At 50.5% G+C, this 21,821-nt stretch overlaps 1 protein-coding gene across 11 annotated transcripts in view; it reads left to right on the top strand.

Moving 5' to 3' along the window:
• Window positions 1-21,821, top strand: part of Jakmip3 (Janus kinase and microtubule interacting protein 3) — a 133,866-nt gene that overhangs the window by 70,670 nt on the left and 41,375 nt on the right. For 9 of the 11 annotated variants that reach the window (XM_037209519.1, XM_028869408.2, XM_037209527.1 and 6 more), the window contains exons 3-7: window positions 1,280-1,777; window positions 16,590-16,805; window positions 18,137-18,256; window positions 19,184-19,330; window positions 19,931-20,062. In XM_037209519.1, coding sequence (XP_037065414.1) covers window positions 1,280-1,777; window positions 16,590-16,805; window positions 18,137-18,256; window positions 19,184-19,330; window positions 19,931-20,062 — 1,113 coding nt within the window. The remainder of the gene's footprint in view (window positions 1-1,279; window positions 1,778-16,589; window positions 16,806-18,136; window positions 18,257-19,183; window positions 19,331-19,930; window positions 20,063-21,821) is intronic. The other 2 variants (XM_028869350.2, XM_028869398.2) reach the window with 2 other exon arrangements.

Below are 21,821 nucleotides of genomic sequence, written 5' to 3'. Positions count from 1 at the left end.
GAGGACTACGCACACCTACTGTGAGCAGGAGATTAATCAGAACAGAAGCAACCTAAGAGAGGGATGTTTTTCCAACAGAAGCAGGCTGCTCCTTCCCCTGGCAGTGGGTTGCAAGGGGCTGTGACACCCATAGCCTGCTGGGTCACTATTGGCTGATCCCCTAGATGGCCTTAGAAAGCCAGGATAGCCTTCGGGCACAAAGCAGCCTGCAGGTCCTTCTGGGAGCAGGTGATAGGGTGTGGCCCTCAGTGTCACCAAGTAAATTGGCCCTTGGAGACCTGAGAGTCAGGACCAGAGAGAAAAAGAGTGTTTGGGGACCTGTGCACGTGAGGGCATGGAGCCTTGGGAAGCAACAGGAAAGGAAAGGGGTTGTTTGGGCTGTGGGTCCCCTCCAAAGTGAGTGACCAGAGAGGCGTAGGCTGCAGAGCTAGGGCAGATCCTGATGTGGGAGCCGCCAAGAGGAGCCTGTAGGTCTCATGGAGGGAAGCAAAGTCAAATGCTGCCAGGAGGACAGACCACTCTGGACTCCACGCTGTGGAGCTTTGTGGTTTCATCTGCTTATCAGGGAGAACGGGAGCCCTCCATGGGTGAAGGCAGAAGGTGAGCTCCATGGATCACAGGGGAGCTCTTGGGTTCTCCAGCCACAGGACAGACAGGGCACATGGGGATTTCAGCCATTATCCATTTTATATCCATTATATAGTACATGCTATAGTGAGGCGACCACCCAATCAGAGCCCCAAAACATCTGGATGAATAGGAAGCACATGGTCACATTGTTTCCAAAACCTAGACATGAGGTGTCACCTAGAAAGACAGCCTGGCTGCTAAGAGGCTTCCCCATTTCCTGTTGAAGGTAAGTACAGCAGGTTCATTGTGTGTCTGCAGAGTGTTAATAGAAACTGGCTTGAAGGCTCTGCACGGACACAGACCTGCCAGTGCCCCTCCACTGCCCCTGTGGGGCAGTGTCTATTGAGAAGCTCTCCTTCTTCTCCTGCTCAGCTTCCTCCTAGAAGGACCTGGAGCAGATTCCCATGGACAGAGAGTGTCCATGACCACCTTTTCTGCGACGGTGCAGGGCCATATGGTGCCGACCACCCTGCACATCCATTCCCTCCACCGAGCAGGGTGACTCTTGTTTTAATTGCCACCTAAAAGCACATTTGGAAGCCAGGTAACTCCGAAGTTTGCAGGAAAGCAACCTTTTAACTATGCAGGCCTGCCTCGGCCGTTGCAGGTGCTCAGGGCTCCAACAACCTCCGTCTCACTTATCTTCCAGGTCAGCAAAGTGGAGCGGGAGAAGAGCCAGGAGCTGAAGCAGGTGCGTGAACACGAGCAGCGCAAACACGCGGTCCTGGTCACCGAGCTCAAGACCAAGCTGCACGAGGAGAAGATGAAGGAGCTGCAGGCAGTGCGGGAGGCTCTGTTGCGGCAGCACGAAGCCGAGCTGCTGAGAGTCATCAAGATTAAGGACAATGAGAACCAGCGGCTGCAGGCGCTGCTCAACACCCTGCGGGATGGCGCGCCCGACAAGGTGAAGACCGTGCTCCTGTGCGAGGCTAAGGAGGAGGCCAAGAAGGGGTTCGAGGTGGAGAAGGTCAAGATGCAGCAAGAGATCTCAGAGCTCAAGGGGGCCAAAAAGCAGGTGGAGGAGGCCCTGACGATGGTCATCCAGGCCGACAAGATCAAGGCTGCTGAGATCAGAAGTGTCTACCATCTGCACCAAGAAGAAATCGTCCGCATCAAGAAGGAGTGTGAGCGTGAGATCCGCAGGCTGGTACGTGGCTGGTGGGCAGGTGGGAAGGTGGGCAGCAGGGCACAGCTCTGGTCCCTCACCAGCCCGTTTTCTCCACTCACTTACCTCACACCCTCCCTATTAGTTCTGAGGACTTCGGAGGTGCAGGAGTACAGAGCCAGGTACCTACAGGTAGGCAAGACCCCATCTGCCCCTCCATCGTGGACAGCAGTGCTCCTGATCCCCACTCAGAATAGGGAAATTTCAAATCAGAATTCCTGTCATCCCCAGAGGGGCCATGGAGGAGCCCCAGGTTAAGCTAGAAGCCAGGTGAGGCTCACACACTGATCGCAGGAGGATTCTGAGTTGCTGGACAGATCAAGAGGGCAGAGACTAAGAGGTCTCTGTGCTGGTGAGGTGCCTGGAGCAGCTTTGAGATTCCTGTGCCATGTGTACCTCTAGGGAGACATTGTCCTAGGTCTGACCCTGTAGATGCTCAGGTATACTCAATGTCTGGAAGTGTCTGTGTATTCTAGGAATCCCACAGACTAGCCAGCGTTCTCAGGCCCAGTACCAACAAGCAGAAGAGAACATCCAGGAGTTGTGGGGAATGGGTTAGGTGTGACTCTTCTCTTGGAAAGTGTACTTCTCAGGGATTTGGGGGAAATGGAGTTCTACCTTAGAGTCACACACACCTAACCTCATCTTGTGCTTCATTAGGACAGTACTGGTTACTTTTCTACTGATGGATAAGACACCATGACCGAGAGAACTTATGAAAGAAAGGGTTTATTTGAGCTTGCAGATGCAGGGGGATAATAGTCCATGGTGGCAGAGTGGAGGTAGCCGGTGATAGGCCTGGAGCAGCAGCTGGAAGCTTGCATTTCAAGCCACAAGCAGGAAACAGAAAGAGTGTACTGGAGATGGTGGAAGGCTTTTGAAATTTCAAGCCTGCCTCCAGTGACACACCTCCTCCAACCAGCCACACCTCCTGATCCTTCCCAAACAGCACTAACTGGGGATCAACCATTTAAATGCCAGAGACTTATGCATGGCATCTCATTCAAATTACTGTAAGTATCCAGGTATCTTAGGTATTGAGGCACTCTGTAGTAGGATGTAGCCATCTTTCTAGTTAGGGTACCCAGGGAGTCATCCTTCCTCCACTTCCCTGGGTTTCTGGTATTCAGAGACATGCTTTAGGCCACACCACTTCATGGAATTTCAGAAGATAGCAGCAATTTTCTGGACACCACCAGAAAGAAGAATTTGGGCATTGTGTAGGAGACATGACTTTACCATGATGAACACAGGGTGCCTGCCCTATTCCTAACCTGGAAGCCCTGCCCCTTTCCTGCTCTGATACCTCTACCCCCTCTCTATCTGTCCAGAACCATATGCTGTCATTGCCTTTAGTAACCCCAAGATGTGGCCTGAGATCCCACATAATATGACGTCACATAGTGGGACTCTGCCCTAGCCTGTCTATCTGGGGAAGTGAGGAAGCTGCCCTCAGGCCTCTGGGAAAGCTCACTCTGCCCGCTCCATTTGTCCTTTCCTTTGTCCTGCTTGGAGACCGTGTCCCAGTGTTCGTAGCAGAGGAAGGCAACCTTACTTCTCCACAAAGCTTGTAAGAAAATAACTGTGTTCCATAGTCCCCCTCCCACTCTGGTTTGGGTCCGTAGAGGCAAATGCCTGTGACTCCCCCAGCTGGTGGCCCTGGACCTTACCCCAGACCGGCACAGTATGTTTGAGCTGTTACCTCACTTCGGTCTATGCTGCCTTCTCTCTCCTGCATGCCACGCCTCCCCCCCCCCCAGTGTTGCTTCTAGCCCTGCTTCACCATAGCGTCCTGGGTACATCTCAGCAGGAACCAGATGGTGCATCCTCTGAGAAGCCCTGAGGAAAGTTGAAGGAGGGTGATGAGAAGAGCACCCCCTCCCCCGTAGGATGAGTCATCCCTGGGTCTGGGCACCGGGGCTCCGGATCCAGAGGGAAAGGCAGCACTCAGCACAAGAGAACATGGGGGGCAAGACTCAGCCAGCTACCGTCAACTCCCAACCCAACCGGGAGCAGGGAGCACGCGTCCAGACCACTCACCTCCCACTGACCCATAGACCAGACACGAGCATGGAGGAACAGGTGGGATCATTGCAGGGACCAGCTCCCCCATCCAGGGTAGGGATTGAGTCAAAGGCCTCACACATGCTAGGCAAACACTTACTGAGCCACATCCCCAGCCCTCCACCTCTTGGGTTACAGAACCTGACAGGAAGGTCGAGAGAAGATCCAGGGGGGCAGAGAGAGCATCCGGGGTGCAGCTCTATCTTGGGTGAGGGAAGGCTGTACAGTTCCGTTCTTGCCGTGAGGGTTACACACCGGTGGCTCACACAGTGACTCAGGGTCCATCCCTTTGTGTCATACAGCTCACACATCCGTACGTACTCCTCTGAGTTATTCCTTCGTTTGCTTAGTCTCCTGAGTGTCTGTCACTAATGCACGCCACATTTCCAGTAGGACGGTGAACCTCTCAACGCTGTCAAAACAGAATTCCAACCATTTGCCTTTGAGGTAAAGGCGTTAGGCACTGCCCCTCCTCCTGTCTCTATACCCAGCTAAACAGCACAACCCAACAATTCTGGACCTTTCTTCATTGCTCGAATACCCCGTCCTTTCTTCTGCCCCGTTCCCCACCAGCCCTGCCTTCTCCTTGAGCTTAGGACATCTCTGAAATGGCACTGAGCTGTATGGATAACACGGGCACCTGCTCATCTACAGCAGGCAGGTGGATGCTCTCTCCAGCTGTCCTCCAGCTGGGGAAAAGACACTGTCAGGGTTCAAATCCCTTCTTGCCTCTCATCTTCCCTCTATATCTGCTCAGCAGAAGCTGGGCCTTTGAGTTCACACTGAATTTATTATTCTTCTCCCAACCTTGGCTTTCTGTTCTATTTTCTAGGTAACATCCTCAACTTCCTTGTTTATATCAATCATTCTAAGTGTCAGAGATACTTGCTCTCTGAAGTAAATCCTTTGGCTCCCTCTCCCCCCAAGTCACGGATGTACCAGCAGCTCTTACTTACTGAGAACGGTCTACTCTTGAAGGTTCAGCTCCTTCATTGTCTGTGCTGCCGCAGAGCCCCCCTCCACCTGTCTTTCCCGTTGAACAATTCTCTTAGCCTCTCCTTTACACCCCAACTGGGGAAACACATGGTGTGCGTGTGCGTGCGTGTGTGCGTGCATGCGTGCGTGCGTGTGCGTGTGTGTGTGTGTGTGTGTGTGTGTGTGTGTGTGTGTAATATGCAAGGGATCTGATACCAAGGGCTCTAAAGTGACCTTTCAAAAATCACACAAGTGGATGAGAGTGGTTTCTTCTTTTTTCTTTCTAAAGAATTCCTGCCACTTTAGTTGGGGAAAGAAAAACTAAAGACCTCAGGCAGGAAAGGAAAAATTAAACCTTTAATTGTAGGGGAAGTGACTTTTTATATAAAATATCCTAATACATACACAAAAATAGGACAGAAGATCTAGCTCAGTGGTGGAGTCCTTGTTTCACATCCTCCAGGTCCTGGGTTTGGTTTTATCCTCAGAACTGAATAGGAAACAAATTCCTATACAACCAAGAGACGGCTCTCAGATGTGCACCATGCACAGGAGATGCCAGCGGTGTTCGCCATGCTTATCACTCTCTCCGCAGAGCCTTGCAACATCCAAGTTGAAGACACACACATGGTGTGCCTCTCTACAATACTACACAGTCCCCAGCGGCCCTGGCATTCTAATGAAAGGACAGTCAGGAAATACTTTTGCCTGTTTCAAAGTCTCTCAGGGTTTTTCCCTATAGAATCCATATTTAGTCTAGAGAATATCCTTTGCCTGTCATTTTAACACTTGGAGATATACACTTCCTATTGACAAGGTCAGTACTTCCCTCTTGAGACCATGCCCAGTAATCCAAGAGCTGTTGCTCATCTAATCCAGTCCAACACTGAAGGGCCTTGGTTTCTTTCCATCTGCTGCATTACTCACCATCCCCACCAGGTGTCACTGTTGGAGACTCTTCATATTTTCATGCTGGGCTAGGAGTTTTCTTCTGACCCTTGACCTCAGGTATCCACACATAAGCCATTGGAGGTGCAGCTGGCCTCTTCCCTACTCCTGAATCCATCTTCAGCCACTGCTTCCAGGCACCAGCCACGGATAAACTGTACAATTTGATGACATAATGAAAAACCCAAAGAACAGGCTTGATCCTGTGCCCAGGAGACAGGAAGTGCTAGAGCAAGCCAGTGTTGCCCTGGGTCAAGTCACTGTTCCCTATGGGTCCAGAAACTAGGCCCAAGGCTCTGGGTGCAGGGCCACCTCTTCTTGTGACACTGGCCAATGGGGGCTCCTTATTGATGACACCTCAGGACTGCCTGTATCATCTCACTCGGCCCCTCGTTGGTAAGAGGACACCCTGTTTTCTGAATCCTAATTGTGAATTTGGGCTGACTCTCTAGACTCCACAGCTCGGATGCACCTGAGGTGGGTGTCAGGCTTATAAACTAGATGCTGGGTACTTTGAATGTCTCCCTAGAACGCGGGGCCCAGGAGCTGTAGCTTGGGGAGAGAGGGCGAGAACTCGGTATGGACAAAGAGCCTGAGGTATTTCTGAGGACACCAGAGACAGAAGCTGAAGCAGGGCAGAGCAAAAGGGGGTGGGGACATCGCCCGTAGGCGGGCTAACCCCAAGGGCTGAGGACCGGGTTGAGAATATGGCTCTGGATCTGGAACTGTAAGAGCCCTTGAGTCCCAGTTCAGCGCCAGTCTGTCTGGGTATACAGATGTTGGCCGGGCCTTTGGCCTAGAGATGGAGCCATGGTCTCCCTTGGCCTAGCAGGCCAGAGAAATCTTGTTCCCAAGTCCCTAGGCAGCAGACCAGCTCAGCTCACTCACGTAGGGAGATACCATGAGCCCCACAAGGCAAGATAAGCTTGGGATTCTAGGGGCCTTCCCCATGGAGAAACCTTGGCTGCAGTTACACTTGAAAACATTTAACTGTCTATGTTCTTGCACTGTCTGGCCGAGACGCTGCCATTTCTTCACAGGGCACACTGCTAGCATGGAGCCTTAGGCCAGTGTGGTGTGATAAAGGCCAAGAACTCCAGGTCAGGAGGGATGATGGGGCTGAAGGAAGAAGCAGTGGGCCTTGGGAGCTCTTCCCAGACTGATGTCATACAAGCTGGAGTATTTGAACACATGTCATACAAGCTGGAGTATTTGAACAGGGGCCGTGGCCCCAAAGAGGGATGGCCCATTAGTCAGTGGACAGGGTTACAGCTGGGGCTGCTGTGGGGGGCACAAGTCTGGGAATCCTGCTGAAGTCTAGGCCCTGGGGACACAACACAGTGGATCCATCCCCAGGTGTTCTGGGCTGGGGAAGGGAACTGAGAAGGTTCTGGGTTCATCTTAGAGCCACCAAAGCAGATGCTATAATTTGAAGTTCGGTCTCTGCCCGGCCAGTGGCATTGTCTGACTACAATTCAAGTCTGTTTGAGGGAGTGCATATAGTAGGTACCCAGCTGATCGTTACATCCTGACCCGCAGTCAGGCTAAGCCACACCTGCTATCAGAGCCAGCAGAGTGCTGAGCCCAGGGCCCTAATGGATGGGCTAGGACGTGGCCTAGTAGAACTCAGGAGCCTCAGAGGAAGGCTGGTGGAGAGAAGGAAGCATGGCCAAGATGTCACCTATGGACACTCGAGACACATCTGGCCAAGGCAGGGCAAGACTTGGGACAGCCAGGGCTTTGAGACTCCTGTCTGAGTTCAACAGTCTTCTCACTTTTGCCCAGAAAGTCACAGCATGGGAAGTAAAGAGTCAGAACTGTCTGTCCACCTCTGTCCTGCATGGGAGTTCAAGACAGACAGACCCTCTCTGGTAATAGGTGGGTCCCCTTGGTTTCACCTGTGCATGCCCTACTCCGTGCTCCTGGGTAAGCCAGGCCCTGGGAGCTTTCTTGGCCAAACTTTCAGTAATGTCATAGTGAAGTGGAAGGGGTGGGAAATCTCATGCTTGAAGGTTCTGGGACATTCTGCACAGGCTCGCTGTGGCCTCAGATGACCTCACTTCACAGTTTTGCCTTCATCAGAGTCTCCATCCTATGATACTCCAAGAGCAGGACTGTGCTGAACACTGGAGCATTCGTGCAGGGTTGCCATTGAGTCCAGGAGGGTTCTGCTGTGCAAGCACACAGCAGTTGCACACAGAGTGTATTTTATAAAGTACAACCTCGGACTGCTATTCACAACTCTATAAAATAGAGGAATTACAGGCAAAAAGCAATTTCCTCTCCCTCATAAAAGTCTGTGGCTTACAGTATTAGTCCCTTCTGCCCAGCCATTAGAGCAGTTAGCTAATGTGATGTGCTAATATACAGCACTAGTGAAAACCCTATAAAGAAAAGTATAAAAGTGAGGCCAATCCCCAAAGCGCCAAGTGCCTGGTGGAGGGCTGGGCCTGGCCTTGCGTTTCCACGATTTTGTTTCACCGAGGACATGTGTCTTGGGGAGGTGGTCAGAAAGGCATGGAGGCCCTCTTCTCAGATGGAGCAGACAGAGTCACAGTTCTTTTAAGACAATGCCACCAGATGGGACAGTAGCTTTCCCAAGTCCCTGAGCACTCTCCAGCAATGCTTCGGGTTTTGCCAAAAGTCCACGAAATCAATTGAAGCCACCCCAGCCCATCGGCCAATCTCACAGCCGATTTGTCTAACTTCTGGGGAACATGTCCCAGTGGCCACTGCTGCGCAAGATGAGGGAAGATCCCGGGGGCGAGGTCTCGGCCACAGATGTCCACCGAAGATGCTTATTTGGAATGTGCTTAGGCAAATCAAGAGCCTTTGAGAATGTCAGTGCACAGACAGACTGTACCCAGACATAGCTGGAGTTGAACACTGGGCACCCACACTTGCTTTTCCACCCATCTTGCTTAGACTGCGGGACAACTGCTGTGCAGGAAAGGCACAAATGCAGAGGACAGTGCAGTGGCTGCAGCTTGCAGCTGAATGTAACCATCATTGAATGAAGAGACCTAGTACCTGCAAACACGTCCCAGAGATGCCCTTCCCACATATTGCTCTTGCTTCTTCCAACTTCCTGGAAACCACACCAGCATGTTCCCTGGCCATCCAGCAGTGTGTTACCCATTCTTCTCTAAAGGAGTTTCAGGTTTGAGCTGTTGCAAATATCCCATTCATGTCCTTGGGTGGCCTCAGGTACTGGCTTCTGCTATCTGTGTGGCCAAGGGGAGTGCTGGGCCATAGGAAGAGCCAGTGCCAACCTCAGAGCACTCAGTTGACCAGAGCGGGTGAACCCACTTCCTCCCTGCCCTCGGGGCGGGGGGAGGGGGGGAAGGGCCCCCTTCATTCCACATTGGAACACAATCCAGCACTGCAGCTCTGTCGCAGTAGAGAGAACAACGGCCCCATCCTTGTGCCATTGACACATTGTCTTTTGTTCACATTGGCTCTTTTAATCTGGAGAATGTTTTTCCTGCTTGATTTCCATAACTTCTCTCTATATTCTGGCTAGCACGGCAGTCTTCTCAATGTGGCTGCCCCAGACACCCCAGCAGCATCTGTGGATGAACATGGCTCCTGATATCAAGGACATGCAATCTGTCTGTTCTTGTAATGTGCAGTTTGTGTCCTGCTTAAAAACCCTTCATGCAAACATGCCTGTGCTGTGACCAGACAGGATACTGTTTCGTTCTGTGGTCCACGTGATATCTGCTCTTGTAAATGGTATGAAGTGGTTTCTTGCTTGCTCTCTGAACGTCTACCGTTGTGGAACTAATTCTGGGACGTCTGCTTCCTCCCATTAACTGTAGTCTCATTCTAGCTCATATCACGTGTCCTTGCACCGTGGGTTGGTTTTGACCCTATGGAAATCTGTCTGCTTTTCTACCCTGTGTCTTTAGCACAGCATCTTAATCCTGTCACCGTGAAGCGAGTCTTGGCATCTCACCAAGTGTAAATTCTCCAGCTTTGCTCTTTATCTCCTATGATATCATCTTCATTTCCCTGTACCGTTTAGAGCAATCAGTGCATCAGCTTCCACAGAAAAGCGTTTCTCCCTGCCTTTAGGAAGAGGTAGAATCTGCTGTCCTGCTTTTTCTCTGACTTCACTCAGCCTTGCTTCATGTAGCTCTCTCTAGGTCTTGCCTTCTTTTGCTGGGTTTCTTTGTATTTGATATTTGGTGTTATTTGACTTGGCATTGCTTTTTTACATTTGAAGATCTCTTTTCTAATTTGTGCTGCTGATGCATAGAAATATCATGGGCATTTTAACTGATTTTGAACCTGGCAGTCTTCACTTGGTAATTCTGATAAGCTGTATGTAGATTAGCTTTGGATTTGCGATGCAGAGCCAGGCCTGATGGCGCAGGCCTATCATCCCAGCTACTCAGGAAACAGAGAGGAAGGTTGTGACTTCAAGTCCTGCCTGGACAAGTTAGTGAGAGCCTGACTCAAAATAAAGAGTGAAAGAGGGTCAAGGTTATATCTAGGTGGTAGGACATTTACCTGTATGTGCAAGGCCCTCACTACCAAAGAAACCCCATGATTTTTATGCATGCATTCATGTAACCATGGATAAAGACAGCTTGATCCCTTCCTTTCCACTCTCATACCTCTGATGTCTATTCCTGTCTTAGTGCACTGGTTCAGATCACAAGTATAATTTTGCAGATTATTTCTGACTCCATCCTCTCCCTAATCTCAGGGTAAAGGCACCAGCCTGCACTTTATCACTGAGGATGCTGTCAGCTGTAGGGGGGTTAGTTAAGCCCTTGATGAGAGTAGGAAACTCCCCGAGACTTACCATGAGTGGCTGTGGAACCTCATCAAGTGCTTACTCTGCATAAACTCAGATGACGTTATGGGCTTTTTGCTTCTCTCATTGAGGGGAGAAATTGCATTCATTGCTTTGTAAACGCAAACTCAACATGACATTCTTGGGATAAATCTTACTTGGCCATGATACATTGTTTTGTTTTTCATTACTGCATTGAGGATTTCCTCCCACTTTATTATAGGATTCTTGCCAAGTTGTGCAATCTAAATTTGGCTGGCGTTATAAAACAATTTTTAGAAACATCTCCTTTTTTCTGTTCTCCTTATGAGCTTTTGAAGGGGTGGGCAGAATCTTGCTCTGTAGCCCAGGCTGGCCTTGAACTGTATGAGTACATAGCCTCCTAAGTACTGGAATTACAGGGGTGCACCACCATCCATCTCTGCTTTGAGTTTCTTTTATTAGTAGTACTAGTAATATATTTCTTCTTCCAGTGTTTGGACAAATTCACTAGTGAAGATCAATGGGACTAGAATTTTCTTTGTGGAATATTTTCAAATTATGAATACAATTTATTTAATAAATAGAAACCTTTTCATATTTTCTACTTCTTGTGTCAAATTGAGTAAAAATGTATTTCTTAAGGCACATGTTCAATTTATATAAACCTTTAAATGTATTGCTATAAAAATTGCTCTTAATGTTCTCTGATTGTACTTTTAATGTCTGAGGAGTCTATCATGACATGAGTTTCCCCCGCCCCCCATGCCTTCTTTCCCCTTCCTCCCTCCCTCCCTCCCTTCCTCCCTCCCTCCCTCCCTCCCTCCCTCCCTCCCTTCCTTTCTCCCCTATCCCTGCTCCACTATCCAGGCCAATAGAGCTTCTTAAATCTGAAATGATGTCTCTCAGCAGGTTTGAGAAATTCACAACTATTACATAGGCAAATATTTCTTCTCCCTTCCTCTCTGTCCACTCACATGTGTATTAGACATCTTAATTATATCAGCTCCTTCCTTTTTTATGTAATTTATTTTTATTTTATGTTCATTGGTGTTTTGCCTGCATGTTCATCTGTGTGAGGGTGTTGGAAGCCCTAGAACTGGAGTTACAGACAGGTGTGAGCCGCCACGTGGGTGCTGGGAATTGAACCTGAGTCCTCTGCAAGAGCAGCCAGTGCTCTTAACCACTGAGTCATCTCTCCAACCCCCCACCCCTACCTCACTCCTTCTCAAGAAATTCTTTTTGTATTTCTTTTCCCTCTTTACCTCCTGGATATTTTCTAGGATTTTTATTCTGGGTTTGTGATTCTATTGCATCCAGTTATGCTAATAAAATTCCTAATTTAGATATTGAGTGTTTTCATAGATTATAATTCTCAACTGAATTGCATTCTAACCATTTTCCATCTCTATGAGAAAATACTTGTATGCAACAAATTTGTATTTGTGTGCTGCATGTGTGTACTGTGTTGCTGCATGTGTGTACTTTGTGTGTTGCATGTACACACGTGTTCATGGGTGCATGTGCCCTTGAATGCATACGGAGGCAACAGGAGGATGGATGTCAGGTACCTAGTTGTACTACATTCCACAGTTTCCTTGAGACACGGTCTCTCACTGACCCTGGAGAAGGCCAGCCAGCCCCAACAGTCCGTCTGTTCTCCACACAACACTGGGGTTGCAGGTGTTGGGATCAAAATTCAGGTTCTCATGCATCTGCAACATGTCTTCTTACCCACAAACCATCTCTCTAGACCCTCCCCCTTTTTTGAGACAGGGTCTCACATTGTCCAGGTTCCCCATAGCCTTGTTATGCAGTTAAGGATGACTTTGAACTTCTAATTGTTCTACTTTCCAGCTAATAGGATTACCAATGTGTGCCCTCACACTTGGCAAGAAAAATATTTTTTAGAAACTTTATTTTTATCTTATGTGCATTGGTATTTTGCCTGTATATATGTGTGAGGATGCCACATCCCCTGGAACTGAAGTTGAAGACAGTTGTGAGTTGCCATGTAGGTGCTGGGAATTGAACCCAGGTCCTGTGGAAGAGCAGTCAGTGTTCCTAACCACTAAGCAACCTCACCAGCCCCAAGAAAAACATTTTAAGTCACTAACCCTATTGATTTTTGTTGATCACAATTATTTCTTTAGGTTCTGTTCTGCACCAAACTCCAATATCACATTTATCTCCAGGTCTGCTTTTACATCTGATTTACCTCTGTGGTTGTTACTTTTCCAAGTTTTCCAGCACATGTTGCCATTGTGGCACATCCCTGACACTGCGGGGGAAGTGTTGTTATAGCTCTGCAGAATGAGTTTCCTTCTGGGTCTGGCTGGGTTTTAGAGTGGATCTGTTTCACCCTCATTACCCTGAAGTTCTTGCTTATAGTGCGTTGTGTGGATTCTGCAGCCGCCTTTTCAGCGTCTGGCCAAATGCCCACCCCACTCACCAAGGTTAGCTGTTCCAGGGAAGGAGACCCCCAGGGAAAGTCTGGGCCAAGGCTCCCTCCCACATGCCTTCCTGTCTCCAGCCTCCCACTGCCGCACTGTGTGCTTGTTCAGCACACAGAGTTGATGACTGCACAAGGCTAAGAGCAGGGCCAACTTCCCCTCCATGTCTGGAATTAGCACTTCAAAGGATTTTTCTAGAAGATTCCAGTGACGATCCACCATTGTCATTCTGTTGACAGACTGCCACAAGATTGTGGGTACCTGAGCATTCTGTCTGTAGTTCAAGTTCCCAGTAGCCATGCCACAAATCCTCCTGTGTCTCTGAACACTGAGGGTGGGGAATGTGCAAAGCCTAGAATCTTATTTGCCATCTCCGTAACAACACTCAGACTGCCTCTGAGGATGACCTGAGGCTGGAGTAGCTGTTACTCTGACATCCCCAGATCCAACTCAGCTAGTCCCTCTGTACCTTCTGCTGTCTAGGCTGCACCTGGGCCACCTCCAGGCTCTCCATCTGGTCAGCATTTTCTTTCCCATCTCTCTTTTCACCCCCACCCCTCAAGGACTCTTCCCTACTTTTACCACTTGACTAAGCCCTTCCAGGACCAGCTTTTAGGAAAACGAGTCCCACTACAAAGCACTGTGTCCTTCCTCACCTCTCACATACCCTGCTGAACAGCAGCATTCGCTGGTGCAGAAGGCATGTTTATCTGTGTGGGGTCATCTGCAGAACCTGGAGAGCCACTGGAAGAAGACAGGTGGTGTGAGCACCCTCTGTCATCAGTGAGAAGCACTGGGTAGCAGGTGCCTGTCCTAGGAACAGCTGTGGGGGACCCACCATGGTGAGAAGTGTGCCCTGAGTGGCAGACATGCCTGGTGGCCATTTGGGGTATAAATGGAGGAATGATTCTCAGTACGGCAGGATGGGGATAGATCACGTTTACTATCAGCTGTGGCGGGGGAGGTGCCCCTAAGCTCTACCTCTGTGCCTGAGAGTGCATCTCTGCTGGTTGATGGGGTTGACAGGGCCCCAAGAAGTTTTGATGCAGAGCTCAGGCCACTTGTAGGGAAGCATTGTAATGAGCATGCCCTTTGAGTCAGGATATGAGGTATTGTAAGTCCTCGACAAGCATCCTCCTAAACACCCCTTCCTGGAAACTCAAAGTCCCCGGAACCCCTTTCCAGACAAGGTCTATAACTGAGAACTAGAGGCAGTAGCAAGAGAGTGGTAAAGAGCAGGAGGAACCCTGGTAGTAACCAGCAGGTTCCAGCACGATTCTGAATCTCCACCTGGAAAGGGCATTCCTATCACAGCAGCAAGAACACACGGTTTCATTTGTCCATGCTGGTTCTGGTGCAGAGCAGAGGGGTACAGGAGAGGACATGGGCCAGCATGCGTTATCAGGAAGCTGTCACAGGCATCTAGGAGAGACAGTAGCTTAGATGACCTGCTCCTCCAGGTTTAATGGGGCTTCCCAGGCTTAGTGGTAGGGTCGTGCTCTAGAAACCCCTCAGTCCAGACTCACAGGAAGGTTACGTGCCAGATGTGGGGATGGGTGTGGACCCAAAAGAAGGTAGCCTGCCCTATGGACCCAAAAGCTACATGGGAGAAGGGGAGAGAGGGAAAGAGTGAGGGGCAGCATTGGCCTAGGACCCCCAACCTCCAGCCTATAATGACACAAGTCATATTTGGTTAGCACCCCCTCCCAGAAAGGGGGTGACATTTGTGGGCACCCGTATACATGTGGGCAGGAACCCTATGCTCTTTGCTATGGTGTCCTGGGCCATCTTAATCTTTGTGGTTCAGTACACACAGTAGCGTCTGCCATGAGTGAGAAGCCATCCTGCGAGGCAGAGCACCCTAACCTGGGTAGGGCCTGGCATACTGCAGATACACGCTCTCTTCCCATGAAGGCTTGTAGATATATGCCAGCATGATTAAGAGACAAAAGGTTCAGACAGATTCAGCTTAAAACACTGAGTGAGTGCTGGACGTGGTGGCACGTGCCTTTAATCCCACCATGTGGAAGGCAGAGGCGGGTGTGAGTTCGAGGCTCACTTGGTTTACAAAGCAAGTTCCAGGACAGCCAGGGCTGTTACATAGAGAAACCCTGTCTTGAAAAGACAACAAACAAACACCACTGAGTGAGAAAACCACAGACTTGGGAGACCCGGTCACCAATCTCTACATGGGCATCCTGTACCTATTGACCTCGAAGACAGGGCTGCATTCACTCCCACCAGATGCTCAGGCAGCCACCTCACGCTTGCATGGGGACTCTCCTGTTCACATCCCCAGAGGAGACTGTTGATGAACAGCTGGGTGAGAACCTAGCCTCGGAACCTAGCTGCTTTCATAAGGTTTTATTTTTTACCAGCCTAGCCGTTCCGCCTCCCTGATTGACCATGTTGCCCTTTCAACACCATGGTGTGCACCACTGAACAGGAATTGAGCCAGTAAGGGTTTCTTTTATCTTGTTCTGCCCATGGCTTGCCTGGAATTTGTGGCCTAGGTTAATTACATATCTGTCTGTGTGTCCAGCTAACGTCAGCAAAGACTGGCTTATTGGTGTTTTTAAACCTTAGCCAGCAAGCAAAGAAGTCATCTTTGGAATTCTGTTTTGAATTGAGTCGCTCCCCTCATTCTGTCCTGTTCCAAAGCTAGTGCTGGTTGTGATACTTACAGCACCCAGGTCCCCCCTTCCCCTCCCCAAGTAGGGTCAGCCTCAGGCAGAGCACGCACCTGTTTGGGCAGCCCCAGTAAGAGGCCCAGGACACAGGTAGCATCCATGTCCAAAAGGGCTTCTTGCTGCCATAACTAGGCTGAGCACAAAGCACACGGCCCCTTGGGGAAGGTGGGAGGGCCGCCACTAGCCCAGCAGTGTCAGGGGCTGTGGCAGGTGAGATATGGTGGGTGTTGCCTTCTGGAGCCTGCTGGGCCAGCTGCCCCTGCCCTACCCTGAAAGCCTTAGCCTTCAGCAAGATTCACAGGGAGTCTATGTGACCTGGAGGTGCATGGCTGTGCAGTGTTCAGCTTTTGGCTGTACTTCAGAGCCAGCTCCGCCTCTTACCTATTCCAAAGAAGAATCTTGTCCGCCATGCCTTTAGTGGCAGGAGTGGATATGTCAGGATGAGTCTCTGCTTTGCCCGCTGTACTGCTGGAGGCAAGAACTGCAGGGCTTTCAACCCTGACCAGTGATGCCCATTGCCATGTAATATGTATGTATTACAGATATGTAATATGTACAGCAAGGGATGGAGGTTTCTTGATGGGCCACTCTGACTGGCAGACACCTGTTGCCTGGGGCCTCTAGAAGGGAGTCCTCACTGGGACCAGCCCAGGGTGAGCCAGTTGGATTTGGGTGGCCCAGGGCTGGGGTATTGTATAGCATGGGTGCCCAGCTCTCATCCAGAATATCTGCTTTTGCTTCTGATCCCAGAGCCCAAGACACTCGCTGGTGGGGCTGCCGTCACAGGGACTTTCTCTCCTAATGCCACTCTGCCTGTTTCTATAGTAACTGCAGATCTGTACCCTGCCTGCGCGTGTGATTGTGTTCTGTTCTCCTTGTAGATGGAGGAGATAAGATTTAAAGACAGAGCAGTCTTCGTGCTGGAAAGAGAGTTAGGGGTTCAAGCCGGGCATGCCCAGAGACTGCAGCTCCAGAAAGAGGCTCTAGATGAGCAGCTTTCCCAGGCCAAAGAGGCTGAGCGGCACCCAGGCAGCCCCAGACGGGAACTTCCTTATGCAAGCGGTGCAGGAGATGCCTCAGACCACTCAGGAAGTCCTGTAAGCAACCCCAGGTCTCGTCTCAGCCAGCCCCGAGTTGTAGACACATAGTGCCATGTAGCTGTATGCCCCGATGCAGCAGCTCCATGGGGAATCCAGAACCTGGATCCAGCCAGACCCTCCTGCCCCAGACACTGTACAGCCAGCCCCTATTTACCTGGCTCTGACCAGGAGGGCTGATACACTGTCTCCCTCCCTCCTCAGCCCAGTAGAAGCACTGATCTCATTGCCGCCTGGGCCCCAGGTTGCTAAAGGTCACTTGCCGATCATGTCCTACCCTTGGTTGGCGGGGAGAGCCCACTCCAAGCATGAATTGTTTCCCTTCCCTTCCATCTCCCTGTGCACGGGCTCCACCTCTCCCTCACCCATGTCTCTGGCTTGGGCCCTCTTGTGATTGTTGCTAGCACTGGCATTACCAGTCACTGCCCACCTGCTTTTCATGTGACCATGACACATTCTGCTCCTTCTCAGGCTGCTAGTGTCCTTGTGGGGCAGCCAGCAACTGTGTATCTGTGAGCATATTCATTTCGTCACCTCTCCTCGTTCATATTCTCTGTGGTGGTCTGCAGTACCCTGGGAGGCCCTCAGTGCTAGCCCTCTAAGACTTTGGTCCCCAGCCTCTCCTGCACCTGTTGAATGAGGAATTTGAGCCATGTCCCGTACCTTCCTGGACATCCTTTTCTTTGATTCAGGGACAAAAGTTTGAGCTGATCCAGCCTTGGGCCATTGACTTTGGAGAACATCGTTTATGATCATATTACAAATGACTTACTTGAGTTCGAACCAACTCCCTGCATGCCCTGGGTCTCTACAGACCACTGCAATAACTCTAGATTCCAGACGTGCATTAGAATGTTCTCATTGATTTTTTTTTTTTTTTGACATTCCTGTTGTTCCAAAAGTGAGTTTTAGAAACTCAATTTGAGGGAGCACACTTTTTGGGGAAACTACTTTAGAAAGTCTACAAGGAATGTCTTTTCCTGTGCTCATCCTTTGAGAATGACTTGCTGCTTGGCAGGACAGGCCCGTCTGGAAGGCACAGCTGGGCAGCGGCCGAGAGAAAGCATGGGGCTTATACTCACCCACAATCGGGCTCCTGCACTTCACGCCCTCACCCGCCACATTTGCATATTGCAGACATCTTTGCTTTCCCATCTTGCTGTGTGCAGCGCATGAGCTCCAGGCCAAGTGCCTCTGCCAGGAGGGTCCTGCCAGCAGGCACGGGGAAGCAAAGGCAGTCACAATGCAGAAGTGTGTTGGTCTCCAGCTGGGTTGGGGTTCACAAAGGTTTGCATCTAGGAACAGTTATTTGCAGTTGATTTTTGTTTTAGGAACAGCAGTTGGATGAAAAGGATGCCAGGCGCTTCCAACTTAAAATCGCGGAGTTAAGTGCCATCATCCGTAAACTAGAGGACCGCAACGCCTTGCTGTCTGAAGAAAGGAATGAGCTGGTGAGTGGGCTTTGTATTCCAGAGGTTAGGACTGCAGTCTGGGGAGAGGTGGAGGTATCAGTACATGAATTCCTTATGAAAATAAGGAGTGGTGATGTCAAGGGACAGCCTTTCCTCAAGGCTTCTTGGTCACACTACAAGAAAACCTTATAACAAAAACCTGGTGGGCCATATCACACCCCCACTTACTTCCTGGTGAGCAGAGCATTGGCCCCACCCTGCTGGTCTTCCCCTTCCTCTCCATCTGCAGGTGAGCAGAGACACATCTCTTGAGATACCTCCGGTTCACCTGGGTGTGAAGTGGGCGGGAGCAGTGGGACTCTCCCTGCAGCTTGAGCCACACTTTCCACCTTGCACTCCATACCTATAAATTCTGCACCTACAGGTTCTGAATCTGTAGGCCTCACATCTACAGACCCTGTACCTATAGATTCTGTATCCGTAGACTCCCTCACCTACATATTCTGCATCTACGGTTATGTATTGACAGGCTCCACACCTATAGGTTTCATATGTGTCTATGAAGCCAGCCATGGGTCAAAAATATTTTTCAAAAATTTCATCCATTCTGCACAGTAAGTCTCTCTGTCTCTTTTGTCTTTCTGTCTCTCTGTCTCTCTTTCTCTCTCTGCTTTGTTTCCTAAACAATATTATTCATCAACTCCTATATTTACTCTGTAAGTAGATTATTATAAGCAGCCCTACAATGTACAGCACACCAGGAATGTGGTAGTCTCCATGCAAATACAATGCCACTTCATACAATGGACTTGAGCATCTGTGGGTTGGGGATCCTCAACGTATCCACATGCTCACCTAACACCCCAAGACACAGAGCTCCAACTGGTCAGCTTGCTGTCTTTGTGTAAAGACCTGTCAGCTCTATGTCCTGTAAAGGCTCACATGATGTCATAAATACCGTTCCAGCTGAAGCGCTTGCGGGAAGCTGAAAGTCAGTACAAGCCGTTGCTGGATAAAAACAAGCGGCTCACTCGGAAAAATGAAGACTTGTCTCACACTCTGCGGCGCATAGAAAGCAAGCTGAAATTTGTTACGCAGGAGAACATCGAAATGGTAAGCACCAGCTAGGGGTCCACAGAAACAGCTGCCTGGGCAGAGCTAGGCAGCGTCTCGTCTCCTCTGTCCTCCTGGAACACCAGGGGCTCGGGCAAGTTGCTTAGAGCAACAGGTCCTGTGTATGGAGGGATGGGACTTCCAGGCCTGCTGTGGAGCACCGGCAGGTGTCAGGGTAAACTCCACTCTTGCCCCTGACACTAAGCCAGACTGCAGAGTGGTTAGCGCTGTCTGCCTGTCCCTTCATGCCCTGAAAGTCCCAGACCCCATGAGCCAAGTTAGATTAAGAGTAAGTGACTCGATAGGATGTCACAGGAGGCATGTCGTTAGCCCTTCCAGCCAATAGCCCATCTCCTCAGACCCTGACCTGAAGGAAGAGCACAGATCGTTCAGGAGGTTTGTCTGGGCTTTCTGAGGCCTGATGTATGACCAAGATTTAGGCCTTGGTTTCCCCGGTGCCCTGCCGCAGGCTGCTCCAAGCCCAAGCAGAACAGTCCTTGGCCACACCAGGGAAACCTGATCTGTCACTCAGCCTGGTAGGGAGGTCCTCCGCTCTTACCCTCCAGGTCAGTCACTCTACCACCATGCTTGGTGTTTCAGAGGCAGAGAGCCGGAATCATCCGGAGACCCAGCTCCTTAAATGACCTTGATCAAAGTCAAGATGAGAGAGAGATCGACTTCCTAAAGCTCCAGATTGTGGAGCAACAGAACCTCATTGATGAGCTTTCCAAGGTGAGCATTGCTACACTCCCCTGCTGCCCTGTGCCCTCTGAAGGCATACCCACTGCTTTCCTGTGCCCTCTGGAGCCACACCCCATGCTGCCCTGTGCCCTCTGGAGCCATACCCCCTGCTGCCCTGTGCCCTCTGGAGCCATACCCCCTGCTTTCCTGTGCTCTCTGGAGCCACACCTCATGCTTCCCTATGCCCTCTGGAGCCATACCCACTGCTTTCCTGTGCCCTCTGGAGCCACACTCCCTGCTTCCCTGTGCCCCCTGGAGCCACACCCCCTGCTGCCCTGAGCCCCCTGGAGCCATGTCCCTCTGCTACCTTGTGCACGCACTGGAGGAAGCTGTGTTCCCCTGAGACCATGTGCCCCTCTGGAGCTGTAACCCCGCTCACTGCATATCCTCTGCTTCCATGCCCTCTATCTGCACCCACATGTCCTCTGCTGCCACGCCCCGCCCCCCATCTGCTGCGCACACCCTCTACTCTCTACTGATGTGCTCCCTGACCCGTCTCTCTAGGGCAGAAGTGAGGGGAAGGGAGAGCAGGGATGCACTGGTGGGGTCTCCTCAGCCGCCCTCCCCCATCACAGTCACTACCTAAAGTGACCTTCTTTCAACAGCTCTCTGCCTCCGAGTCTCCTAACTCTGCGGGCCTCAGAGCCTAAGGCCCGCCAGTGTTGATAAAACCCTGTAGCCAGAAAGCTTAAGAACATGCCGTCTATTTACGTTTTGGAAGCCAGGGACACAAGTCCAAAGTCAAAGAGTAGGTGGCTATATTCCATACACGCACTCTGTCTGGGGCCACTCGTTCCCCTGAGCAGCCCTGTGGACCCCAGTGTTCCCTGCTGTGGCCCTATCTTTCCACTTAATACCACCATGGATGGCCTCCTCCTCTTCTGTTCAAATAGTCTCCTCTTCTGTTTCTTGTGGGAATCTTGTTACTGGGTTTGGGATCCATCCTAGTCTAGTATGGTCTCATCACAGCATCTTTACATCTTCAAAGACCCTATTTGGAAATCAGGTTCCATTCACAGATTTGGTGGGTAGAGCTGTGGACACCTTTGAGGGCTACCATGTCAATGGTTCCATTTCTCTGTCCTTGTGTGCTGGCAAGGGTTTGTAAGTGGTACTTCCTGGAACTCTCCACTCTATCCTAAGAGTACCTTCTGCTTCCTGCTGGGACCCTGGTTGAGTCCACGATGAGGCTATTTCAAAACGAGCTGCCTCTAGTCACTCTGTGTCCTTTGGAAGGTGGCAGCAGAACATGGCGCAGATTTCTGTCTCCGGCCTGTCTTGTAATGACCAAACCTGCCCCCCATGAAACTACACAGGACGATCCTTCCCCCGACTCCCCAGACTGCGGGTGGCCTCACTGGGGTCTCACTTTGCTGACCCTGCTGGGGACCTGAGTTCTTTTCTCATTCAGTCACAACAATGATGATTGATGAGAGAAGCAGAAAGGGTTGAAATCCTGGTTGCTTACGGGTGCGTATCATGACAGTTTCTGAAAGGCCTCTTTCTCCTGCTCTGAGGGAGTAACAAGATGCCCACTGTGAACAGAGACTCCTAGTATTCTGGGAGGTTCCGGGAGTCCTCAGAAGAGAGGAAGGAGTATTAGGGCCCAAACCTCCTTCTGGGGAGTGAGTACATGGCCCTTAGGCCTCTACCAGCCATGTAACCCTGAGGTTAGAGTTCATGGATCCTGGGGGCCATTCTCTCAGCCCCTGTAGAGCAAGGTCTGCCCTGTCCACTGCATCACATGGCG

This window comes from Peromyscus leucopus, chromosome 1 (genome assembly GCF_004664715.2).
Source record: "Peromyscus leucopus breed LL Stock chromosome 1, UCI_PerLeu_2.1, whole genome shotgun sequence".
Taxonomy (NCBI): Eukaryota; Metazoa; Chordata; class Mammalia; order Rodentia; family Cricetidae; genus Peromyscus; species Peromyscus leucopus.
This window is presented reverse-complemented; position numbering and strand designations above follow the sequence as displayed.